General features: G+C 37.6%; 1 protein-coding gene across 1 annotated transcript; it reads left to right on the forward strand.

Moving 5' to 3' along the window:
• The first annotated feature begins 5,574 nt into the window (after positions 1-5,574).
• C3H5orf47 (chromosome 3 C5orf47 homolog) lies at positions 5,575-21,507 on the forward strand. The gene is made up of 4 exons (XM_073801955.1): positions 5,575-5,999; positions 18,567-18,652; positions 20,418-20,508; positions 21,497-21,507. The coding sequence occupies exons 1-4, from the start codon at positions 5,708-5,710 to the stop codon at positions 21,505-21,507; spliced, it is 480 nt and encodes a 159-aa protein (XP_073658056.1). The 5' UTR covers positions 5,575-5,707.
• The last annotated feature ends 2,623 nt before the right edge of the window (positions 21,508-24,130 follow it).

A 24,130-nucleotide genomic window follows, 5' to 3' on the forward strand; every position in this document is an offset into this window, starting at 1 on the left:
AGACCATGTATGAGGGAGGGACTGGGGACAGGGGCTGCTCTGGACAGAGGGTCCCAGGGTGGGCGCTCTTAGGAGGGGCCTATAGGCTGAGAACTGAACGGTGAGAAGGTTCTGGCTATGTGAACCCCTTTCACCCACCAGGCTCTCTTGTCATCCTGCTGGTCACCCCGTCAGTATCCATCCATGCTGATCTCGGGTGGAGCGCTGCGAAGGCCTGAGACTTTAAGTTGGGAGACCTGAAGAGCTAAGCACTAAAGAGTAAGACCAAACAAGATATACACTCGCCTATGTAAAGACTGAAGCCAAGCTATAAACAACTCAATTTCTGATAGGATTAAGATGAGCTCCCCCTACCTTAAGTGCCTGCCAGAATCAAAAGTAAATTGTAAAAGATAACATCATCCCAACCCCTCAATAAACTCTACAGTTTTAATTATACAATATCTGGCATTTGGTTAAAAAAATTCCCTATCACACCAGGATTAAAAAAAATCAGATAACCAAAACACAAGAGAGAAAAAAGTTGTTACAGTTATCATAATGGTATTGAAAATAACTCTGATCAACATTTCTAGAAAATATTCTGAAGAAATTCTGAAGAAGAAAATTCAGCAGAATGGAAGTGAAATTCTAGAAATGAAAACTATAATAATTGAAATTTAGAACTCAGTAAGGGAGTTTAATGGAAGATTAGATGGTACTGAAGAGAGGATTAGTGAACTGCTATATTGATCAGTAGAAAATAACTAGACAGAAGCTTCAAGAGAAACAAGGACAGAGACTACAGACAAGAGCAAAAGAGATAAATGGAACTGAGTACAAAGATTTAAAATGTGTAGTGGAGTCTCAGAAAAGAAGGGAAAGATTAGAGTAGAATTCACCCAAACTGATAAATGATAACAAATCACATATTCAAGAAGCACTATGAAGTCTAAGCAAGATAGATGCAAAGAAAATCATGCTCAGTTGTATCATGGTAAAATGTCTGAAAAGCAAAGACAAAAAGAAAATCTGAAAAACAGGCAGAGGGAAAACGAATGTATTACTTTCAAGTGGGGCAGTAATATGACTGACAGCTGACTTCTCAATAGAAATAGTAGAAGCCATAAGACAGAATGTATCAAAGTGCTGAAAAAAAATAGCTGGCAACCTTGAATTTTATACCCAGCAATGATTGCTTAAAAATACAGTTATAAAAAAAAATACAGTTATAAAAAAAGACATATCAAGTAAACAAAAACTAAGTGACTTCATCTCCAGTGGAACTATACTAGTGTAATGTGTAAAGGTTGTTCTTTAGGTAGAGGGAAAATAACCCCATTTGGAAGAATGGATATGTAAGAATGAAAGAAAACAATGAAAAGTGTAACTATATCAGAAAATCAAAATGAGTATTGACTATATAAAACAATAATAATTTTAATGTCTCATGGTGTTTAAAATATATTCTAGAATTTTAAAAAATCTATATGCTGCTTACAATACACATTATAAACATAAGAATGAAAAAAGGTTGAAAGTAAAAGAATGAAAGAGATAACACCATGATACACTAACCACAAGAATATATGACAAGAAGCAGCGTTAGAGACAAAGAAACACTTCCTAAAGATAAAAGAGTCAAACTACCAAAATGATTCTAAATGTGTAGGCACCTAACAACAGTTAAAGACATATAAAGTAAATATTGATATAACCAAAATGACAAACAAATTCAGAGCCGTAGAGGGAAATTTTTAGCATACCCCTCTCAGTAACTGATAGAACAATCTGACCTATTGATAGGGCAAATAGATCAAAGAAAGATCAACAAGTATACTTGGAATAGGAAACCCAGATAAGACACTTCACAAATATGATCTAATTTTGTATATATATAACACTAGACACAACAACTACAGAATACACATACTTTACAAATGCATACAGATATTTCCCAAAAGTGGACCACATGCTGGCTCCTAAAACAAGTCTCAGAAAATTTCAAAGGACTGAAATCACTCAGAGTATGGTCACTAACCACTACGGAATAAAAATAAAAATAAACAACAAAAAGTAGAGAGTTCCTAAATGCTTGAAAGTGAAACAATATATTTATCATAACCCATAGGTCTTATAAAAATTATAATAAAATATTTTGAACTGACTAGTAATGAAAATATGACATACAAAACTTGTGGGATGCAGCTAAAGCTATGTTCAGAGGAAAATGTATAGCATTACATGCTTGCATTAGAAAAGAAGAAAGGCTTAACATCAATGATTTAGGTATCCATCACAGGATAGTATAAAAATAATTAGAAAACAATAGAAGGAATCAACAAAGTCAAAGTTGATTCCTTGAAAAGATTAATAAAATTGATAACTTACTGTTGAGATCAAATTTAAAAAAAGAGAGCATAAAGTAACAGTATCAGGAATGAAAAAGGGATATCACAATGCTCCTAGGGACATTAAGAAGATAATGAAAACATATTTGAACATGTTTTTTGCCATCAAGTTTTAAAGGATAGGAGGAATGAACAAATTCATAGAACACAATTTATTGAAGCTGACCCAAAAAGAAATAGAAAATCTGAATAATCTTATGATTACCAGAAACCTTACTCACAAAGAAAACTTCATGACTAGATGTCTTTAATGATGAATTCTATGAAATACGTAAGGAAGAAGCCATTCTCTCTCATGAACATAGAAGTAAAAAATCTAAACAAAACACGAACAAATCAAATTTAGAGGTATGTCAAACATATTAATTGATGATATGTTACAAACAAGTTGGACGTATTCCAAAATGCAGGTTTGTTTTAACATTAGAAATCAATCAATGTAATACATCACATTTTCAGAATAAAGAAGTAAAATAATTGTCTCAATAGATTTTAGCAAAAGCATCAGATAAAATTTAACACCAATTTATTACCAAAAACTCTTGGCAAATTAAAAATAGAAGGGAACTTCCTTAATCTGTTAAATGATATGACAAAAAACAAACTTACAGCAAATGTTATACTTAATAGTGAAACATTGAAACTCTCCTTTAAGATCAGAAACAAGACAAGGGTGTTCATTATCATCATTTTTATTCAATATTATATTGGAAGTTTTAGCCTGAATCAACTGGATATACATACGGACAAATAATTAATCTTGTCCCTCTACATCATACTATTCATAAAAAATCAATTCCAGGTGGATTGAGTATTTAAATGTACAGATAAAACAGTAAAGCTCCTAGAAGATAACAGAGGAGAATGTCTTGGAATAGTCAAAGGTTTATTTAACCAAACACAAGAAGTATAATACTAAAGAAAAACATTGATATATTGGACTACGTTACAGTTAAACTTTTTTTTTTTTTTTTGTGATACGCGGGCCTCTCACTGTTGTGGCCTCTCCCGTTGTGGAGCACAGGCTCCGTGGCCATGGCCATGGCTCACAGGCCCAGCCGCTCCGCGGCATGTGGGATCTTCCCGGACCGGGGCACGAACCCATGTCCACTGCATCGGCAGGCGGACTCTCAACCACTGCGCCACCAGGGAAGCCCCTAAACTTTTTTATTTATTGAGTTTATAAAGAGAATAAGAAGGTGAAGCACAGATGAGAAGAAAATTTGCAATATATACAACTAACAAATAGCAAATATATAGAATATGTAAGGAACTCCTCTTAATGAATGCGAACATTATGAGAACCCCATATAGAAATAGACAAGAGGGACTTCCCTGGTGGTGCAGTGGTTAAGAATCCACCTGCCAATTCAGGGGACATGGGTTTGAGCCCTGGTCTGGGAAGATCCCACATGCTGCGGAACAACTAAGCCCAAGTGCCACAACTACTGAGCCTGCGCTCTAGAGCCCGAGAGCCACAACTACTGAGCCTGCATGCCACAACTACTGAAGCCTGTGCGCCTAGAGTCCGTGCTCTGCAACAAAAGAAGCCACTGCAATGAGAAGCCCGTGCACCGCAACTAGAGAAAAGCCTGCACACAGCAACAAAGACCCAGTGCAGCCAAAAAAATAAAGAGAAATAGGCAAGAGATTAAAATGCAAAAGATAATATCCAAATGGCCAATGAGCTCAGCTTCACACATCATCAGGAAAATGCAAATTATAAGAAAGTAATACCACGTTGTGATGGTTAATTTTATGTGTCAACTTGCCCAGGCCACAGTACCCAGATATTTGGTCAAACATGCTACGTGTGTCTGTGAAGGTATTCTTTAGATAAGATTAACATTTAAACAAGTAGATTTGGAGTAAAACAGATTACTTTCTATAATATGGATGGACCTCATTATGGTGTCAGTTGAAGGCCTTAATAGAAAAAACAGAAAAAGAATGATGTCTCTTGAAGAAGGGTGGATTCTGTTAGCAGAAGGCCTTCAGACTTGAACTGCAGCATCAACTCTTTCCTGTGTCTCCAGCCTGCTGACCTATCCTGAAGATTATGGACTTGTCTACACACACACATCCTATTGGTTCTTTTTCTGGAGAGTCCTAATGTGCGCATCCATTAGAATGGCTGAAATGAAAAAGATTGACAACACCAAAGGGTGGTGAACCTGTGGAGCAACTGGAATTCTCATACTTTGCTGGTGGGAGTGAAAACTGGTACAACCACTTCAGGTTCCTGTCTGTCAGTAGCTGCTAAAGCTAAACATATGAATACCCTAAGCAATTCCACACTAAGGTACATATCCTATAACATATATTCAACTATATATATATAGTTGTTCCCAGAAGCACTATTGATTGATGATTACTCTAAATTGGAAACCAAATTTCCCTCTACAGTGGAATGAATGAATAAATGGTAGTATATTCAAATGATGTATAAACTTATGCAATAAATTGTGTCTCATAGACATACAGAGTAAAAGAAGTCAAACACAATGGGCAAAACTAATTGATGCTGTTTGAAATCAGGAAAGAAGGCAAAGGGACTGGGACTGGGCAAGGACGTGATGTGCTTCTGCGGTGCACCATTTCTTAACCTCAGCGGATACTACGTGGGTGTGTTCACTGCGTGAAAATCTATCCAAATGTATACTGATGATTCGTGCACTTTTCTGCACATATTTATAATCCAATTTCTTGAAGTTTAAGAGAGTATGTCTCTGTCACTGTCTATTACTTTGGGGAAGTCACTCTACATTTTGGAGCCCCAGATCCTCTGCTGTAAAATGCTGTATGGATTTAGAGATGGTCCATGGTAAAGCTACTTGACCTGGTCTCTTCCCTCTCCCCCCACCATGCTCTTGGTTCAGTTCATTTTCTCAGAGAGATCTGCCCGTCATGGTCTGCTCCCCACCCTTAAGTGATCTGGTCTCCAAACTCTAACTCCAACTTTCAGATGAGTGGTCCATCATCCACCCCCCAACCAAACACCTTCTTGCTCCCCACTCCGTGCAGAGTGGTCCAAACTCCCCTCTTCCGGTCTCTGTAGCCTCTCTCACTCCCCTACTTGTTCCCTCATCCCTCATCTCTCCCCAACCCACATGCCGCCCCCCCCCCACGCCCCCAGGGTCCTGCTCCACAGCTCGCCCCTCACCCCCTACACAGTGCACAGTGGTCCAGCCCCTCAGCTCTACCCGTCCCCCCTTCACACACACAGTGGTCTGGCCCCCAGGTCGCCCCCTCCTCCGCGCGTCGCGCTGGGCTGGCTGCTGAGGGCACTGCGCGGCGGTTGCGCGAAAAAGGCAGCGATGACGGCGGCGAGCCGTGAGCAGGAGCGGGACCGGACGCGCTTCGTCTACGTGACTCGCTTCGGCTCGCACCAATGCGGCGCCGTCCTTCAGTTGGGCGGCCGCCGGGCTCAGGGTCTGTGTAGGCCCGGGCTCGGGGCCGGCCGCAGCCGGGAGGAGCCGCAGGCGGCTGTGCCGGGGGCCGCTGGCGGCGGGGAGCTGTGCCCCGGCTCCCCGCCCAGGGCCCCCGCGGCCTCCTCTCCGGCGCGGGCGTCGAGCTCGCGGAGCCGGCCTCGGCAGGAGGCACATGCAGGTGGCGCGAAGGGCCGGGCGGGTGGGGACTCGGGAGGGGGCCCCCGGCCTGTGGAGGGTGCCGGCTGGTCAGCCCGCCTTTCCGTCCTCCTCGGCAGCCGTCCTGCCTGGGGTCCGAGTCTCAGGGCGGTCGGCTTCTCAGCTCGCGGCCTCCCTGTCAGCTTCCGGTCAGCCTCCCTCCCGGTGGGCCGCTCCGGGCTCGTAGTGTCGCTCAGAGGCCTCGGCGCTGGCCGCGGGCAGTGGTCCGCCCTCCTGTCTGTCCGGGGGCTGAGAGACAATCCCGACCTGCGCTTCGGTGTTGCCCCGAGAGGGCGCTGAAGTGCAAGTGAAGGTCATTTGAGTTCCGAATCCGAGAGGGGGTCTCTTGAACGGAGCCACTGAAGTCCTTCAGAATGATGGGGGCCTTGGCGTGTGTGTCCATATTCCTTCCAGGACTGACTGAATTTATAAGTTAGCCTGAGGAGAACCGACATCTTTAATGATGTCACTTCCTCTTTGAAAAGAGAGGAGAGGATGTCTTTCCATTTTCACTCTACTTTTGTGTCTTTCAGGAATGTTTTTAAAATTTTTCCTTCTATCGGTTTTTCATGTATCTTGTTAAATTTATTCCTAGGTATTTGATCTTCTCTGCTGTTGTAAGTGGGGTTTCCTCTTACGTAATGTCCTCCAGATGTTCATTGTTTGTGTATATAAAGCCTCTTGATTAAAACAAACAAACAAACAAACAAACCCAACAACTTTCAGGAGATTTGACAAAGTTATACACCTGATAGTACACCACCACAATCAGGATCTAGAACATTTCCATCACCTGGAAAAGTCCTACCTCTTTTTGAGAGCCCATCCCTCTACCTGTGCTTAAAAAAAAAAAAAAGGAAGAAAAAATAGTTTATTGAGACGTAATTTACAATCCGCTCAGTTTACCCATTTAAAACGGGCAATTCAATATTTTTTTACAGTGTTGTGCAACCATCATCAAAATCAATTTAGAACACTTTTATTACCCCCTCAAACAAACCCTGTACCCATTAGCAACTAGTCACTCACCGTGCCCCTTCACTGCCCCCAACCCCAGCCCTAAACAAGCACTAAGCTACTTTCTGTCTCCATAGATTTGCCTATTCTGGACAATAGGCAAATTTGGAAAATACCAAATTTGCAAATTTCTGGATTTGCCTATTTGCCTATTCTGCCTATTTCATATAAATGGAATCACAGAATATTGGCGTTTTTGTGACTGGCTTCTTTCACTTAGCCTACTGATTTTTGTACGTTAATTTTTGATCCTAGTACTTCACTGAAATCATTTATTATTTGAGTTAGTTTTGTCATTAATGCTCATGATTTTCCAGGTATACTATCATATTATTTGTAAATAGAGATAATTTTATTTCTTTTTAACCCATTTTTATGCCTGCAATTGATTTTTTTTTTTTTTTTTTGGTCTAATTGCACTGGCTAATACCATGAATAGAATGTTGAATAATAGTGGAGATAGTGAGCATTCTTGCCTTGTTCCTGATCTTAGGGGAAATCCCTTTAGTATTTCCCCATTAAATAAGGTATTGGCTTTAAGACTAAGGGGGTATATGTTTAAAACATTAAAATGTATTCTTCAATTTTAATTTTATTCAATGTTTTTACTAAGTTTGGCTGTTGAATTTTGTCAGAGGCTTTCCTAAATCTATGGAGATAATATTTTTTCCTTAGATTTATTAACATGGTGTATGATACAAATGAATTTCCTAAGATTGAACCAACTTTGCATTCCTGAAATAAATCCCACTTGGTTATGATGTACTTTTTTCTTAATATAGTGTTAGACTCTCTTTGCTAATAATTTGTTTAGGATTTTTGCATTGGAATTTGAGACAGGGTAGTTTTTCTTTCTTTGTACTTCTTCATCTGGTTTAGGTATCAGATTATACTTAGTTCATAAAAGGAATTAGGAACTTTTCCTTCCTTTTCAGTGCTCTGGAATAATTTATAGAACATTGAGACTATCTGGTGTTTGAAGATTTGGTAGAATTCTTCTGTGAAACCATCTAGGTCTAGTGCTTTTTGTGGGAAAATTCCTTAATAACTTTTTCTGTATCTTCTATGGAAATTGGTCAGTTTACACTTTCCAACTCTAATGGGTCAATTTTGGTAATCTGTATTTTCCTAGGAAATTATCCATTTCATCTAGGTTTCCAAATTTATTTGCATAGAGGTCTGCAAAATAGTGTCTTTTGATTTTTAAAAATTCCTTGTGTTTCAATGGTTATTTCCCCCTTTTCATTTTTTTTTGATGTATGTACTTTCTTCCTTGTCCTTGATCAAGTTCACCAGTATTTTGTTAACTTTTTTAAAAACACAGGATTTTGATTTGTTAATTAGGTATTTTGTTTTTTTAGTCTCTTCCTCAATAATAAAGGTAAATAATAAAGATAAAACTTCATTATTTCCTTATGTATACTTTCTTTTGGTTTACTTTGTTCTTGTGTGCTTTTATTTTGAGCAAGAAATTTAATTAATTTTTTTCTTCCTTTTTATTGATCAAAGTGTTTAGTGCAATGAGTTTTCTTCTAACCACTACTTTAAATCCCACTGATTCTAATGTATAGTGGTTTTATTGTCACCATTTAAAAATATATTTTTTTGTAATTTCAGTTTGTATTATCACTTTCACTCTAGAGTTGCTTAATAGATTTAATTTTTCAAAAATTTCCAGGACTTTTTCTTTTTTTTTTTTCCTAGTAAACTCTAGTTTTATTGCATGTGATCAGAGTGTTGTTTGTAATGTCTCCACCTTATGGATGTTACTGATGTTTTCTTTGTGACCTAATTTATGAGCTTTCCTTTTGGTTCTTTCTCTCCTCCATAAGCCAAGAGATTGGAAGACTGTCCCTTTAAGTTGTTTTTATCCCTTTAAATCATGCTTGCCCCTTTAACCAAATCAGTCTCATTAAAGTGCACGTTTTTGGCGTCTGGCTCTTTAAATCGTACATTGAAATTCTTTCCTGTAGTCTGTGCTGTGATCTGCCTGGTTATCTTCTAGTATTTTCAGAGTTAGGGTGGATTTCAATTTGCTGTTGGTTGCTCCAGCTCACCCGCAGCCACCTTTTCTAGGGTCCCTCCTTTCTCTTCCTTGCTGGCCACAAAACCCTGCTTAGGGTGAGGTTTGAGCAAATGGGATCATAGTGCCACGATGTAATGACTTTTCTCATTTTGCTTACATTTATTTTTCATTTCCAGTATTCTCTGTCTTCAAGTAATGCTGAGGGTGTGGTTTTGTGTAGAATTTTTGTAATGTAAAGTTGTTTGGGGAGAAATTTTGGGAAGTTGATTACTATACCCTGCCTCGCCCCCCAACCCCATCACATCGTCTAGAGCTACCCAGAAGTTCTGCCTTGAAAGGTTTTGAACAAGAGAAGTAATAGGGTCAGATTTACTTAGTTCATGCTGTATAGGGGAGATTGCATTGGAGGCAGGCAAGACTGAAGCGCAAGTTGAAAAATATATAAATATATTTTTTGGCATCCTTTCAGAACTTACTTAATTTTACTTTGATAATTTAACTTACTTAAATTTACTTTGATAATTTGGAAGTATAAAACTGTACTCTGTGTAACTTGATTGACTCCTGAGAATAAGCTTTTCAGAGATCCTTCATCAGGGGCACTATTTTAGACTTCATGCTCCTCTAAAGGTCCCATTGCTAAAAGGCACTCAGGTTTTTTGTCTTTTTTGGCCCCTGCGCTGGTGATTAAAAAATTTTAGGGGTAGTATAAGACACTTTAGCACTAGGTTTCCCCCTCCTTTGAATAATAAAAACAGATAAAAGATTTACTCTAGGAATTGGAGAGAGTATGGTGGTGTTGGTGAGCTCTTCACCTTTAAAGGGGGGAGAGCAGGAAGTGAGGAAAGAATAAAATGGATCTGGTATTGCATTAGCACCAACAGATCAAAGAGACAAATAATAGTCCAGCACTAAGATAGTGGATTGGAAGTGAAGAACATTGAAAAACAGGTGAAGAAGCTCATCGGGGAAGGGAAAGGATGCATGAATTAGTGCTGGAGATCCCCACATAAGTCAGGTAGAAATAACAGGATGGCAAAGAGCTGAGATTGTGAAACCAGCTTTCTGCTCTTGTAGCTGGTTTGTGCTGACCTAGAATGGCTTTCCTCTAGTTGGCTTCTCTTCTGGGAAACAAACAATAATGCAGTTTGTTTTGAAGTTTGGTCCTGAAATTTTGGAATTTTTTGCCGTTCCTTTGCGGCAGGGGTGACATGATCAGAGCTGGAGGGAGGATAACGGGGAGGGAGTGGGATTGGGAGAGATTGGAAGCCAGAAACCAGTTTTGAGGCAGTAATAAAGTAGAAAGATAGAAGGCCTGAACTAAGACAGTGGCAATGGAGGCAGAATGGACAGGACTGATGACTGGCTGGAAGAGGGAGAAGGATGGGTTGAGGCCAAGTCTGAAGTTTATGTGCTGGGCAGCTGGGTGGATGATGGAGCCATTAACTTTGGTGACCACTCTGCTGTGCTTGTGAAACCAACAGTAGAGTCAAGGGAAGGAGGTCCTGAGGTAGACTTATATTTCAATCAAGCCAGAAAGTGCTTAAGTGCTTAATGATTTTACTCATTAAGTAAAATGAGTAAAATCACTAAGTGCTTAATGATTTTACTCATTCTTGGATGTATTTAGTATTAACGTTAAGTGGACATTCATTGCATACTTTTGTCTGGCTCTCTGTTGGAAACAAAGGTGAATTATTTACCCATTCAGTAACATTTATTTAACATCTACCATACTGTAGGCACTAAGTCAGGTGCTAGTGACACAGATAGATCAGACAAATATTTTATTCTCAAGGGACTTACAAATGAATAATGTGAATAATGGAAATATAAGCTAGCAGACATCAGTGCTCTAAGAGAGACAACTTAGAAGGGCTTTGGTAGTTCAGGAAAAGGGAGACATAGAAGGAAGAAATCAAGGTAATGAATGGAGAAATTGCTAGTGGGACAGTGGATATTATCAAGAGCATTGGCTTTGAAGTCAGAAAGTCATAATCTTGGCTTTCTCATTTACTAGCAGTGTAATATTGGCTAAGTTAATTAACTATTCTGATGTTCAGTTTCCCTTTCTGTAAAATGGGGATAATATTTCCTACTTTAATGAGTTACTGTGAAGATTAAATGAAGTAATGCATGCAGAATGCCTAGCACAGTGTTTGGTATAGAGTAGGTGCCCAGTATATGTTGGCACACTCAGCAGGAATGGCTTAAGGGAAGAGAAGGTGATCAGCCCAGTGTCTAGCACATAGTGCATACACTAAATATTTATTGAATGAATGAAAAATTAGTTTTGGACCACATTGTGGAATGCCTTGGGGACTCTAATTTTATAATCACTGCAGATTTTTGAATGGTGGAGTCGAGTTATCAGAGATACAGACACTTCTGGAAGATAAGCTTTTAAGCCGTTTGAGATGTCTTATAGTTTAGAAATCCAGGGGCAGCGAAGTCAGGTAACTCTTCTAATGTTTCAAACAAGACTAATCAGTCAAGCTGGTTCCCTGTTCTCACAGAACTTGAGATACATACCCATAATTTATATATAGTAGAGGATGTTGAATGCTGTTGTGGAGGTACAAATAAATGCTTTGGAGGTGGTGAATAATTTGGGGATGAAGAAATCAAGGAAGGCTTCGTGGTGGTGGAAGTAGCTCCATGAAATTTACACATATTCCTGAGATAGGAGGGGATTACAGGTAGGAAAAACATGTTAGTGAAGCATTGAGTATGGATCAGGGATGGATAATGATTTGGGAAGAAGGAGAAGTGTGTTTTGACTGGGTCAGAGTGTGTGGAAAGAGGAGGAGAGGCAGATTTGAAGCATAAGCTGGGACAAAAATCTATGGTATACACTGGAGCCATAGCCTCAGTAAAGTACACAAAATAAGTGGAAGAAATAATTTTGCCTTTTTTCTTTTTCCCATCCGCTATACTCCTTGACATATTTTATATTCCCAACTAATACAGATAGACGTGATGGCTCCTGTCTTGACCTCAAGGAGTATATGTCTAGGTTATGTAAGACTAACAAACAGAAAACATTTGGAAGTAATGCTGGTATAGTATTCCAAAGGTTGTAGGTACTTAGAGGGAAGGATACATATGGGTATATGAAGAGCTGAGTTTCCCAAACTTAAGTTATTTTCCTATGTTTTATCTGCACATCATCTGCACTATCATTTACTTAATGTATTTATTTAAATAGGTGCATGTTTTTCCTCCCAACTAATTTTCTTTTTAGAACACGTTACATCATTACCTCAGTGGAAAACATGTATCATTTTCCATAAATAGAAATTAATTAAAAACAATCTAATAAAGGTAAAACAATATTAAATTCTAGCCAAATAGGTTGCCTGCTGGAGGTTGCTGCCGTCATAAAGAGAGATTAGCAAGTCTTAGAAAAGTCTTAATGACATAATAGTTACAAACTCAGACTTTCTCCTGGCTGTAATCAGAAGATTGAAAAAGAATTTGAAAGGGAATGAGTTTCTCACCATGTGAGTTAATATTCTTTAGTGCTATGTCTGCGCCCCACTCAGAATCAGTGGCATGTTTCTCACAAACTGGGACATGCCATTTTATTATTTTTTTAAATTTATTTTTTTAACATCTTTATTGGAGTATAATTCCTTTACAATGGTGTGTTAGTTTCTGCTTTATAACAAAGCGAATCAGTTATACATATACACATATCCCCATATCTCTTCCCTCTTGTATCTCCCTCCCTCACACCTCCCTATCCCACACCTGTAGGTGGTCACAAAGCACTGAGCTGATCTCCCTGTGCTATGCGGCTGCTTCCCACTAGCTATCTATTTTACGTTTGGTAGTGTATATATGTCCATGCCACTCTCTCACTTTGTCCCAGCTTACCCTTCCCCCTCCCTGTATCCTCAGGTCCATTCTCTAGTAGGTCTGCGTCTTTATTCCTATCTTGCCCCTAGGTTCTTCATGACCTTTTTTTGTTTTTGTTTTTTAGATTCCATATATATGTGTTAGCATATGGTATTTGTTTTTCTCTTTCTGACTTACTTCACTCTGTATGACAGACTCTAGGTCCATCCACCTCACTACAAATAACTCAATTTCGTTTCTTTTTATGGCTGAGCAATATTCCATTGTATATATGTACCACATCTTCTTTATCCATTCATCTGTTGATGGACACTTAGGCTGCTTCCATGTCCTGGCTATTGTAAATAGTGCTGCAATGAACATTTTGGTACATGACTCTTTTTGAATTATGGTTTTCTCAGGGTATATGCCCAGTAGTGGGATTGCTGGGTCGTATGGTAGTTCTATTTTTAGTTTTTTAAAGAACCTCCATACTGTTCTCCAGAGTGGCTGTATCAATTTACATTCCCACCAACAGTGCAAGAGGGTTCCCTTTTCTCCACACCCTCTCCAGCATTTATTGTTTGTAGGTTTTTTGATGATGGCCATTCTGACCAGTGTGAGATGATATGTCATTGTAGTTTTGATTTGCATTTCTCTGATGATTAATGATGTTGAGCATTCTTTCATGTGTTTGTTGGTAATCTGTATATCTTCTTTGGAGAAATGTCTATGTAGGTCTTCTGCTCATTTTTGGATTGGGTTGTTTGTTTTTTTGATATTGAGCTGCATGAGCTGCTTGTAAATTTTGGAGATTAATCCTTTGTCAGTTGCTTCATTTGCAAATATTTTCTCCCATTCTGAGGGTTTTCTTTTCGTCTTGTTTATGGTTTCCTTTTCTGTGCAAAAGCTTTGAAGTTTCATTAGGTCCCATTTGTTTATTTTTGTTTTTATTTCCTTTCCCTAGGAGGTGGATCAAAAAAGATCTTGCTGTGATTTATGTCACAGAGTGTTCTGCCTATGTTTTCCTCTAAGAGTTTTAGAGTGTCTGGCCTTACATTTAGGTCTTTAATCCATTTTGAGTTTATTTTTGTGTATGGCATTAGGGAATGTTCTAATTTCATTCTTTTACATGTAGTTGTCCAGTTTTCCCAGCACCACTTATTAAAGAGGCTGTCTTTTCTCCACTGTATACTCTTGCCTCCTTTATCAAAGATAAGGTGACCATATGTGCGTTGGTGTATCTCTGGGCTTTCTATCTTGTTCCACTGATCTATATTTCTGTTTTTGTGCCAGTACCATACTGTCTTGATTACTATAGCTTTGTAGTATAGTCTGAAGTCAGGGAGCCTGATTCCTCCAGCTCCGTTTTTCTTTCTCAAGATTGCTTTGGCTATTTGGGGTCTTTTGTTTTTCCATAAAAACTGTGAAAAATTTTTTTCTAGTTCTGTGAAAAATGCCAGTGGTAGTTTGATAGGGATTGCATTGAATCTGTAGATTGCTTTGGGTAATACAATCATTTTCACAATGTTGATTCTTCCAATCCAAGAACATGGTATATCTCTCCATCTGTTTGTATCATCTTTAATTTCTTTCATCAGTGTCTTATAATTTTCTGCATACAGGTATTTTGTCTCCTTAGGTAGGTTTATTCCTAGATATTTTATTCTTTTTGTTGCAATGGTAAATGGGAGTGTTTTCTTGATTTCACTTTCAGATCTTTCATTGTTAGTGTATAGGAATGTAAGAGATTTCTGTGCATTAATTTTGTATCCTGCTACTTTACCAAATTCACTGATTAGCTCTAGTAGTTTTCGGGTAGCATCTTTAGGATTCTCTATGTATAGTATCATGTCATCTGCAAATAGTAATAGCTTTACTTCTTCTTTTCTAATTTGGATTCCTTTTATTTCTTTTTCTTCTCTGATTGCTGTGGCTAAAACTTCCAAAACTATGTTGAATAATAGTGGTGAGAGTGGGTAACCTTGTCTTGGTCCTGATCTTAGTGGAAATGGTTTCAGTTTTTCACCATTGAGAATGATGTTGGCTGTGGGTTTGTCATATATGGCCTTTATTATGTTGAGGTAAGTTCCCTCTATGCCTACTTTCTGGAGGATTTTTATCATAAATGAGTGTTGAATTTTGTCGAAAGCTTTCTCTGCATCTATTGAGATGATAATATGGGTTTTCTCCTTCAATTTGTCAATATGGTGTATCACATTGATTGATTTGTGTATACTGAAGAATCCTTGCATTCCTGGGATAAAACCCACTTGATCATGGTGTATGGTCCTTTTAATGTGCTGTTGGATTCTGTTTGCTAGTGTTTTGTGGAGGATTTTTGCATCTATGTTCAGTAGTGATATTGGCCTGTAGTTTTCTTTCTTTGTGACATCCTTGTCTGGTTTTGGTATCAGGGTGATGGTGGCCTCGTAGAATGAGTTTGGGAGTGTTCCTCCCTCTGATATATTTTGGAAGAGTTTTGAGAAGGATAGTTGTTAGCTCTATCTCTAAATGTTTGATAGAATTCGCCTGTGAAGCCATGTGGTCCTTGGCTTTTGTTTGTTGGAAGATTTTTAATCACAGTTTCAATTTCAGTGCTTGTGATTGGTCTGTTCATATTTTCTATTTCTTCCTGGTTCAGTCTCAGAATGTTGTGCATTTCTAAGAATTTGTCCATTTCTTCCAGGTTGTCCATTTTATTGGCATATAGTTGCTTGTAGTAATTTCTCATGATCCTTTGTAGTTTTGCAGTGTCAGTTGTTACTTCTCCGTTTTCATTTCTAATTCTACTGATTTGAGTCTTCTCCCTTTTTTTCTTGATGAATCTGGCTAATGGTTTATCAATTTTGTTTATCTTCTCAAAGAACCAGCGTTTAGTTTTATTGATCTTTGCTATCGTTTCCCTCATTTCTTTTTCATTTATTTCTGATCTGATCTTTATGATTTCTTTCCTTCTGCTAACTTTGGGGTTTTTTTGTTCTTCTTTCTCTAATTGCTTTAGGTGTAAGGTTAGGCTGTTTATTTTAGATGTTTCATGTTTCTTAAGGTAGGATTGTATTGCTATAAACTTCCCTGTTAGAACTGCTTTTGCTGCATCTCATAGGTTTTGGGTCATCGTGTTTTCATTGACATTTGTTTCTAGGTATTTTTTGATTTCCTCTTTGATTTCTTCAGTGATCTCTTGGTTATTAAGTAGTGTATGATTTAGCCTCCATGTGTTTGTACTTTTTACAGTTTTTTTTTGTTGTTGTTGTTGTTGTTTTTTTGCGGTACGCGGACCTCTCACTGTTGTTCCCTCTCCCGTTGCGGAGCACAGGCTCCAGATGCGCAGGCTCAGCGGCCATGGCTCACAGACCCAGCTGCTCCGCGGCATGTGGGATCTTCCTGGACCAGGCCATGAACCCGTGTCCCCTGCATTGGCAGGCGGACTCTCAACCACTGCACCACCAGGGAAGACCTATTTTTTACAGGTTTTTTCCTGTAATTGATATCTAGTCTCATAGCGTTGTGGTTGGGAAAGATACTTGATACGATTTCAATTTTCTTAAATTTACCAAGGCTTGATTTGTGACCCAAGATATGATCTATCCTGGAGAATGTTCCATGAGCACTGGAGAAGAAAGTGTATTCTGTTTTTTTTTGGATGGAATGTCCTATAAGTATCAATTAAGTCCATCTTGTTTAATGTATCATTTAAAGCTTGTGTTTCCTTATTTATTTTTATTTTGGATGATCTCTCCATTGGTGAAAGTGGGGTGTTAAAGTCCCCTACTATTATTGTGTTACTGTCGATTTCCCCTTTTATGGCTGTTAGTATTTGCCTTATGTATTGAGGTGCTCCTATGTTGGGTGCATAAATATTTACAATGTTATATCTTCTTCTTGGATTGATCCCTTGATCATTATGTAGTGTCCTTCTTTGTCTCTTGTAATAGTCTTTGTTTTAAAGTCTATTTTGTCTGATATGAGAATTGCTACTCCAGCTTTCTTTTGGTTTCCATTTGCATGGAATATCTTTTCCCATCCCCTCACTTTCAGTCTGTATGTGTCCCTAGGTCTGAAGTGGGTCTCTTGTAGACAGCATATATATGCTTCTTGTTTTTGTATCCATTCAGCCAGTCTACGTCTTTAGGTTGGAGCATTTAATCCATTTATACTTAAGGTAGTTATCGATATGTATGTTCCTATTACCATTTTCTTAATTGTTTTGGGTTTGTTATTGTAGGTCTTTTCCTTCTCTTGTGTTTCCTGCCTAGAGAAGTTCCTTTAGCATTTGTTGTAAAGCTGGTTTGGTGGTGCTAAATTCTCTTAGCTTTTGCTTGTCTTTAAAGGTTTTAATTTCTCTGTCAAATCTGAATGAGATCTTTGCTGGGTAGAGTAATTTTGGTTGTAGGTTTTTCCCCTTCATCATTTTAAATAGGGACATACCATTTTAGAACATACTCTATTTCACTCAACAAACAGCATATTTATTGTGTATCTAATTTATACAGTACTGGACCTCTAATGAAGAATAGAACATACTCCTCAAGTAAACAATGTGATAATTCCTATGATAACTGAGCATAGGGTGCTTTGTAGAATCAGAGAAGGCCCTCCACCCCTGGAAAGCTAAGTATTGGAGGAGTAGAAGAAAGCCAGGTATAGAGTGGTGGTAGGGCAGGAATGAGGTGGGGAAGGGTTGGGGTACATATAGAGTGTTACAGAGAAAAGGAGAATAAATATAAAAGCTTTCAGGGAACACATGCTCATTGTTGTACAGGTTTGTCTTTGGACACACAATCCCTTAGGTTTTCTTCTCACAGTTAATATTTGGGAAGGCAGCATGGTTTAGTGAGTAGAGTCAGGAAGCTTATCACTCTGACAAACCTTTATTAGTACCTACTCTGTGTCTGGTAGCATAGATAGAAAGATGAATAAGGCACACAGTGACACTGACCCTCCAGGAGGTCACAGCCTAGTGTCAGAAACTGTATAAACACATGCTATAAAAGTGTGCTGAGTGCTGTGAACAAAGTGTCCCTGGAACCTGTTCCTGGAACCAGTGCTGTCTACCCCGCTGTTTGTGGGGCTGTGGGTGTTTGAGAGAAGGCTGTAGAGAGGAGGTGATGTGTGGGCTGAGTCTTGAAGAGCAGGTAGACATTTGCCTGGCAGGTGTGTATGTCTGTATGTGTGTGTACAGGCATGCATGCACACAGTGGTCTAGCCCAATAGAACAGCATGTGCAAAGACTGGGAGGGGTAAAGAACAAGATGTATTTGAGGAACCACATGGTCTCCTGTGCAGTTGGAAGCATAATGTGTACCTGGAGTTGAACAGAGAAGAAAGACTATAGAGATAGCCTGGGGCAAGATGTGTTTTTTGCTATTTATTTACTCTGTTGCTGTCCTTTTGGGGGCTCACCTTTCAAATCAGTAAAGGAAGGAGATCTCCTAGGCACCCCCAAGGTAGTTTATCCTTAGTTTTCTTTTTTTCCAATATAGTATTAGCTAATTGGTAAACTGGTATTATCTAGTGATCTGAAATATACCAACAAGTGTAAATATCCCCAAAGAGAGCTCAAGAGACATTTATAATTGTCAATTCTCAGGATAGTGAATCCTTTAAAGTCTGTGCTGACCTTGATATTTTACCTTGTGACTCTCTTTTTTTTTTTTAAATTAGGTTTAACCCAGAAGAATTTAGCTAAAAAGTTTGACTTCCCCATACCTTTGAATGAAGCTTCCAAAATAGTGAAGAAAAAGAAAAAGGTATATTATTGTAAAAGGGAATGAGTGATATTTTGAATTTTAGATTAACCTGTCTAAATACAAACGTGTGAAGATACTCAAGACATTAAAAATAGTGCCATCTTTTGAAAAATTTAATTTACTGAGATGAGAAAATAGAATTAATTTAGCAGTAATGAAACTGGGTTTGGAAATATTTATTAACCATAAAGAGTAGTCCTTCCAGTGTCTGAAGACATAAAATGCATTTTAATCAAAATGTAGCTGACTGTGAGCTTTTTCAAAGCATGAAAATATATGTTCCATAGACTATAACAAACTCAGATAGTGTTACATAAGAAAATCATGGATTTCACAGAAAAGAAAAAGCATCTCTATTGGTGTCATATTGCTCTTTTAAAGGCAAGGGGTGTACAAGTTTCTAGCAGGAAAGCTGACAAGCATGAACCTTTATGCTGAACCATTTTCATGTCTGGCTGTCCAGATGTCATGGTAACTTTGAGTGTTTTAAACATATTCAAGGGACTTCCCTGGTGGCTCAGTGGCTAAGAATCCGCCTGCAATTCAGGGGACACGGGTTCCAGCCCTGGTCCAGGAAGCTCCCACATGCCACGGAGCAACTAAGCCCGTGCACTACAACTACTGATCCTGCGCTCTAGAGCCCGCGAGCCACGGCTACTGAAGCCCGTGTGCCTAGAGCCCGTGCTCCACAACAAGAGAAGCCACCGCAGTGAGAAACCCGCACACCGCAACAAAGAGTAGCCCCCGCTTGCGGCAATTAGAGAAAGCCCGCGCGCAGCAATGAAGACCCAACTCAGCGAAAAATAAATAAATAAGTAAAATTAATTAAACATATTCAAGATCAGTTACTCTACTAATCTTTGTTTACCACTATATATTTTACACTTCAGTTTAAAGAAACTGTTAGTTGATAATGACACATAAAATTATATTATTTCTGAGCTTTGAGTTTGTTTGATTTCTAATACATGTATAGTATAAAATAGCATTCAAAGTGACTAATCCTTGCAGCAAGTGTATTTTGAGTGAGCATTTAATCTTCCCACTATACTAAGAAATTTTTCTTCTAAGAACCAATTCCTCTTGGGCAATAGCCAATATTTACCTGTAACTACTTTGTGCCAGACACTGGGGTAAGTGCTTTACCTATATTTTTCATTAATTCTAATAATCCAGTATTTGAAGTTATTCCTAAATGAGATTAAAACACTTGCCCAATGTCAAGCAACTGGTTAAGTGGTGAAGCCAGAATTTGAGCCTAGATCTATCTGCTTCTATAGTCTCCATTCTTCCTATTCTAGTATATTCACGTTCTCTAGTAAGTTTGCTTTGGTATGTCCTAGGAGAAATGTTTAATTATTAAGTAGAATAAAACACATTTAAAATCATATCATTGTCCAGTGGTTTAGACATAGACATAGGAATAGAAATTCGCTATTTTTACTACCTTTCAAAACAAAATTGAGTATGTTGAAACCATAGGACTTACTAGATATTGCCTTTGAAAGACATTGCCTTCGACCAGGACAGTTAATTTAAATACTGCAGAGAGGAAATGCTAGGAAGTTGGAAAAAGATATCAGAGAATTCACTGAATATGGGAAAACAATCATGTTTAATTTTTAGATCTCTAAGTATAATATTGCTTTATAATGATAATATCAAAACTGGCATGCAACACAGTTGGCTCACTCCCAATTGCCTACATCACAATGTAGTCCAGATTCTCTGCCCAGTGTTCCTTAACTGTGCTTACCTTTTTAAGGTTTCAGTATGGAATGGAGTGTACAAAGTCATTTCTAAAATGCTTGAAGAAAATGAAAAATACAGACTTAGGCTGAAATTATGTAGTGAAAGTAAGTTAACACAATTTTCATTGTATTAAAGAGAACTTGCTTCTCTAATAGTTTAGTTACCTTTGGATTACATTAGACCAGTAGTTTTCCTAATTGTCACATTCAATGTATAGAGCTATAGAAAAAAGGCTACCATATTATCACTGTTCATTGTAATGAAAAGTCAATGCATTGTAAAGCATTAAGTGTAGAGTAGACCACAGGTGTATGTGTGTGTGGAAGAGTGCAGAAGGTGAATGTTGACTGGAACTGACTGAGTCAAGGGAACACGCTTGTCTATTAAATTTGAATTTTAATGCCAACTTTTTTTTAAAACGCCAAATTTTTAATACAGATTACAAAACTCATCCATATTGATGAAGAAAAACATTTTAATTGTATTATAGAAGTATAAATTCTGTGTTGCTTCATACAGTCACTTCCTTTTCATTATGCTGCAGTCCAATTTAATGCATTTAGCAAAATCTGCCCTTGAGTTATGGCCTTGATGTCATTATTTCATTCCTGGAAAACAATTCATAAATTAAACCATGTTTTAAGCTGCATCAGTGAGTTGATATTGTGGCCAGAGCATTAGATGTAATCTAGTATGTTTATTAAAGTAATTGGAAGTTCTGGATGCTCAAACAGTTAAGTTGGATAAAATTTATGTAACATGAATTGCTAAATCATAAGGCATTTTCTTTCCTTTACATGCATGTCCTAATACATATATTACCATGCTGAATGCTTCTATAAGTTTTTAGTGCAATCACTCAAGGACAACTTTTATACTGACAGTCAGTAAATCTGCATAATTTGATTTTGTGAAGAATATTTTCGTAAGATAATTAAAACAGAATGCCATTTTGTAAGCAGTGTAACACTGGAAACTCATTACTGTTATTGTAATATTGCATCCATAATAGCATAAATTGTTTGCAATCATGGTACATGAACTAATGTTCACATTAGTGATACTCTGTTTTATTTTTCTTATCCATTTAAGGAGGAGAATGAAGCAGAGGGCAGTTAAGAGGAAAAAAGTTGTCAGTGGTTTCTTAGGTGACAAAGATGTTTGAACAGGCAGAGAAATGTGCACAAACCCTGGACATTGTTCTGAGTGTTAATCCAGATCCAGTTACTCTAATAAATGTACTAGATCACATCTAATTTTGCTCTGGCCATTACCTTGAACTTGTCGGGTTCTTTTGTGCCTCAGCAATAGACCTTCTATTAAATATCAATGATCTTGTAATATGATCTTGTAAGGATTATTTAGCAATTTAAAATAATATGCTGTGTTTTCCAGAAATAGCCTCTTATAAATGAAAGGTATCCTTGTAATTCATTATTTTTATTACAATTTTTAACCTGATTATGGAAACTAATAATTATATTTTAAAAATGTATTATAATTCTTGTTCCTTATTATATATTTATTAATGGGAAAGCCAATGCCAGAGACCAACTTGAATTTTCCTTATATTTTATGTTGTTCCTAGATTCAAATTACACAAAATGAATCTTCTTGTCATCTTCTGGTAAGAATCCACTTAGATAACAATGAAAAGGTGTAGACTTTTTCCTTCCCCTTTACATCCTACCATCTCCAACCTTTAATGTATACCCATTGCTAATTCTAGCCTGTTTCCTTCCTTAAACCCAGTGTCTGACACATAGAAAGCACTCATTAAATATTTGTTGAAATTTAATAAGCTTCATTTGGGCCTCATATTCACAACGCTATTGAAACTACTCTCTCTATGGTCCAAGTTTTATGTTTTTTCTTTTTCATGTCTCTGCTTAGTTCTCTTTTCTTTTTGAACATGTTGTCACATTTAATACTGTTTTACTACTACTTGTTCAAATTTTTCTTCTTATTATCCTGAAGACTATGTCATGGTTCTCTTTCTACCTTTCTGACCATATTTTCTATGTATTTTTTATTTGTCCCTTTTGCTACCATCTAATAACAAATGCTTCCCTAGGAGTAATTGTTGGTCCTGCTGTCTCTTTACATATTTATTCTGAGATAACTCACCCATTTTATAACTTCAGTTACTCTTTCTGGGTGTATGACCCTTAAATCTCTATCCTACTTCTGACCTCTGGTCATGTGCCTCTGAATTTCTTTAGGCTGTTCTACAGTTACTTTTAAATGCCACATGGTTTAAACTGAGCATGTCATCCCCCCACTTTTTTTTTTTCAATTGTGCCCTGATTTACTAATCATCTGGGCTCATTCAATTCTTAGGAATAGGTTACACCCAGTTTGGTGGGGTTTGGAAAGTAGTAGAAAAGGTAAGTAAGATGGGCTTTGGAACAGAGAAATTAGACTTTTATAAGTGGGAATGTGGGGGAAGGGAGTATACTTTAAGACATGGACATGAGAAAATTCATGGAGTCACAGAAAATGTTTAGGAATATACAGCTTGATTAAAGCTTTTCAAGGTAGTCATAGTGAAGAAAGGTATACAATGTACTGAGAATGTATTTCAAATGGTCTCACATGGATACTTGGCCAAGGATATGTACTCAGTTCAGTAGGCAATGAAGAAACATGGAACATTTTCGTAACCCTTTATTCCAAATGATTTCAAATGTACATAAAAATCACAAGAAGAATACAAAGACCTCCAGAATACCTGTTACTTGGGTTCACCGATTTTTACATCTTGCCACTTCGCTTTATCATTATCCTACTCCCCCTCTGTCTTTCTCTGTGTGTTATGTGTATCAAGTATTGCCCCTTAATACTTTAGTGTGTATATCCTAAGAACCAGGATATCTTTTTTATAACTACACTACAGTTATCAAATTCAGGAAATTTAACATTGGTATAAAACTTTTATGTAATCTATAGTCTGTATTCCAGTTTTTTCTTGTGCCAATAATGTCTTTAATGGGATTTTTTTCCTGTTAGCAGGTCTAGTCCAGTGTCATGTATCGCATTTAATTGTCATGTCTCTTTAGTCTTCTTTAATCTGTAACAGTTCTTCAACCTTTCTTTGTCTTTTATGACATTGACATTTTTGAAGAATGCAGGCCAATTATTTTTCAGATTATCCCTCTGGACTTGCTGATACCTCCCATGATTTGATTCATATTTTGCATTTTTGGCTGGAACATTATATAAGTAATGTTACTTCCTTCTCAGAACATCACATCTGGAGTCATGTGATTTTCATTTATCCCTTATTGAGGATGTTAACTTTGATCTATTGGTTAAGATGTCCATTTCTCCACTATATATAGTTACTGTTTTTCATTTTGTAATTAATAAGTATTTTATGGAAAGATAATTAGAAATTACGCAAATATCTTGTATATCATCAGTATAGAACATTTTAAAGCAGTGGGTTGATCAGATCTGCATTTTAGAAAGAATCCAGTGTCATTTTATAAAAAGGTTTGGAATAGAGGCAAGATAAGAGGTGAACAAGAAAATCTAGGGATTGTAACAGCAGTCCAAGGGAAAAGTGAAATGCACTTAGTGAGAGTGGAGAGGATACAGATGACTAGATGTAGGGCAGTATGAGAGATGATACTAAGGTTTGAGAATGAGCAGGTAAGAAATAAGGAAGTCAAGAGAAAGAACTGGTTTTGTGAAGCTACTGAGTTTTATTTTGGCACGTACAAT

The sequence above is a fragment of the Tursiops truncatus genome, chromosome 3 (genome assembly GCF_011762595.2).
Source record: "Tursiops truncatus isolate mTurTru1 chromosome 3, mTurTru1.mat.Y, whole genome shotgun sequence".
Taxonomy (NCBI): Eukaryota; Metazoa; Chordata; class Mammalia; order Artiodactyla; family Delphinidae; genus Tursiops; species Tursiops truncatus.

Bases quoted from the DNA above. Each gene is read 5' to 3' on its own strand.
- C3H5orf47 (XM_073801955.1), top strand. From the start codon at position 5,708: ATGACGGCGGCGAGCCGTGAGCAGGAGCGGGACCGGACGCGCTTCGTC. The intron at 6,000-18,566 runs GTGGCGCGAAGG...TTTTTAAATTAG, and splicing joins TCGGCAGGAGGCACATGCAG to GTTTAACCCAGAAGAATTTA. The intron at 18,653-20,417 runs GTATATTATTGT...TACCTTTTTAAG, and splicing joins TAGTGAAGAAAAAGAAAAAG to GTTTCAGTATGGAATGGAGT.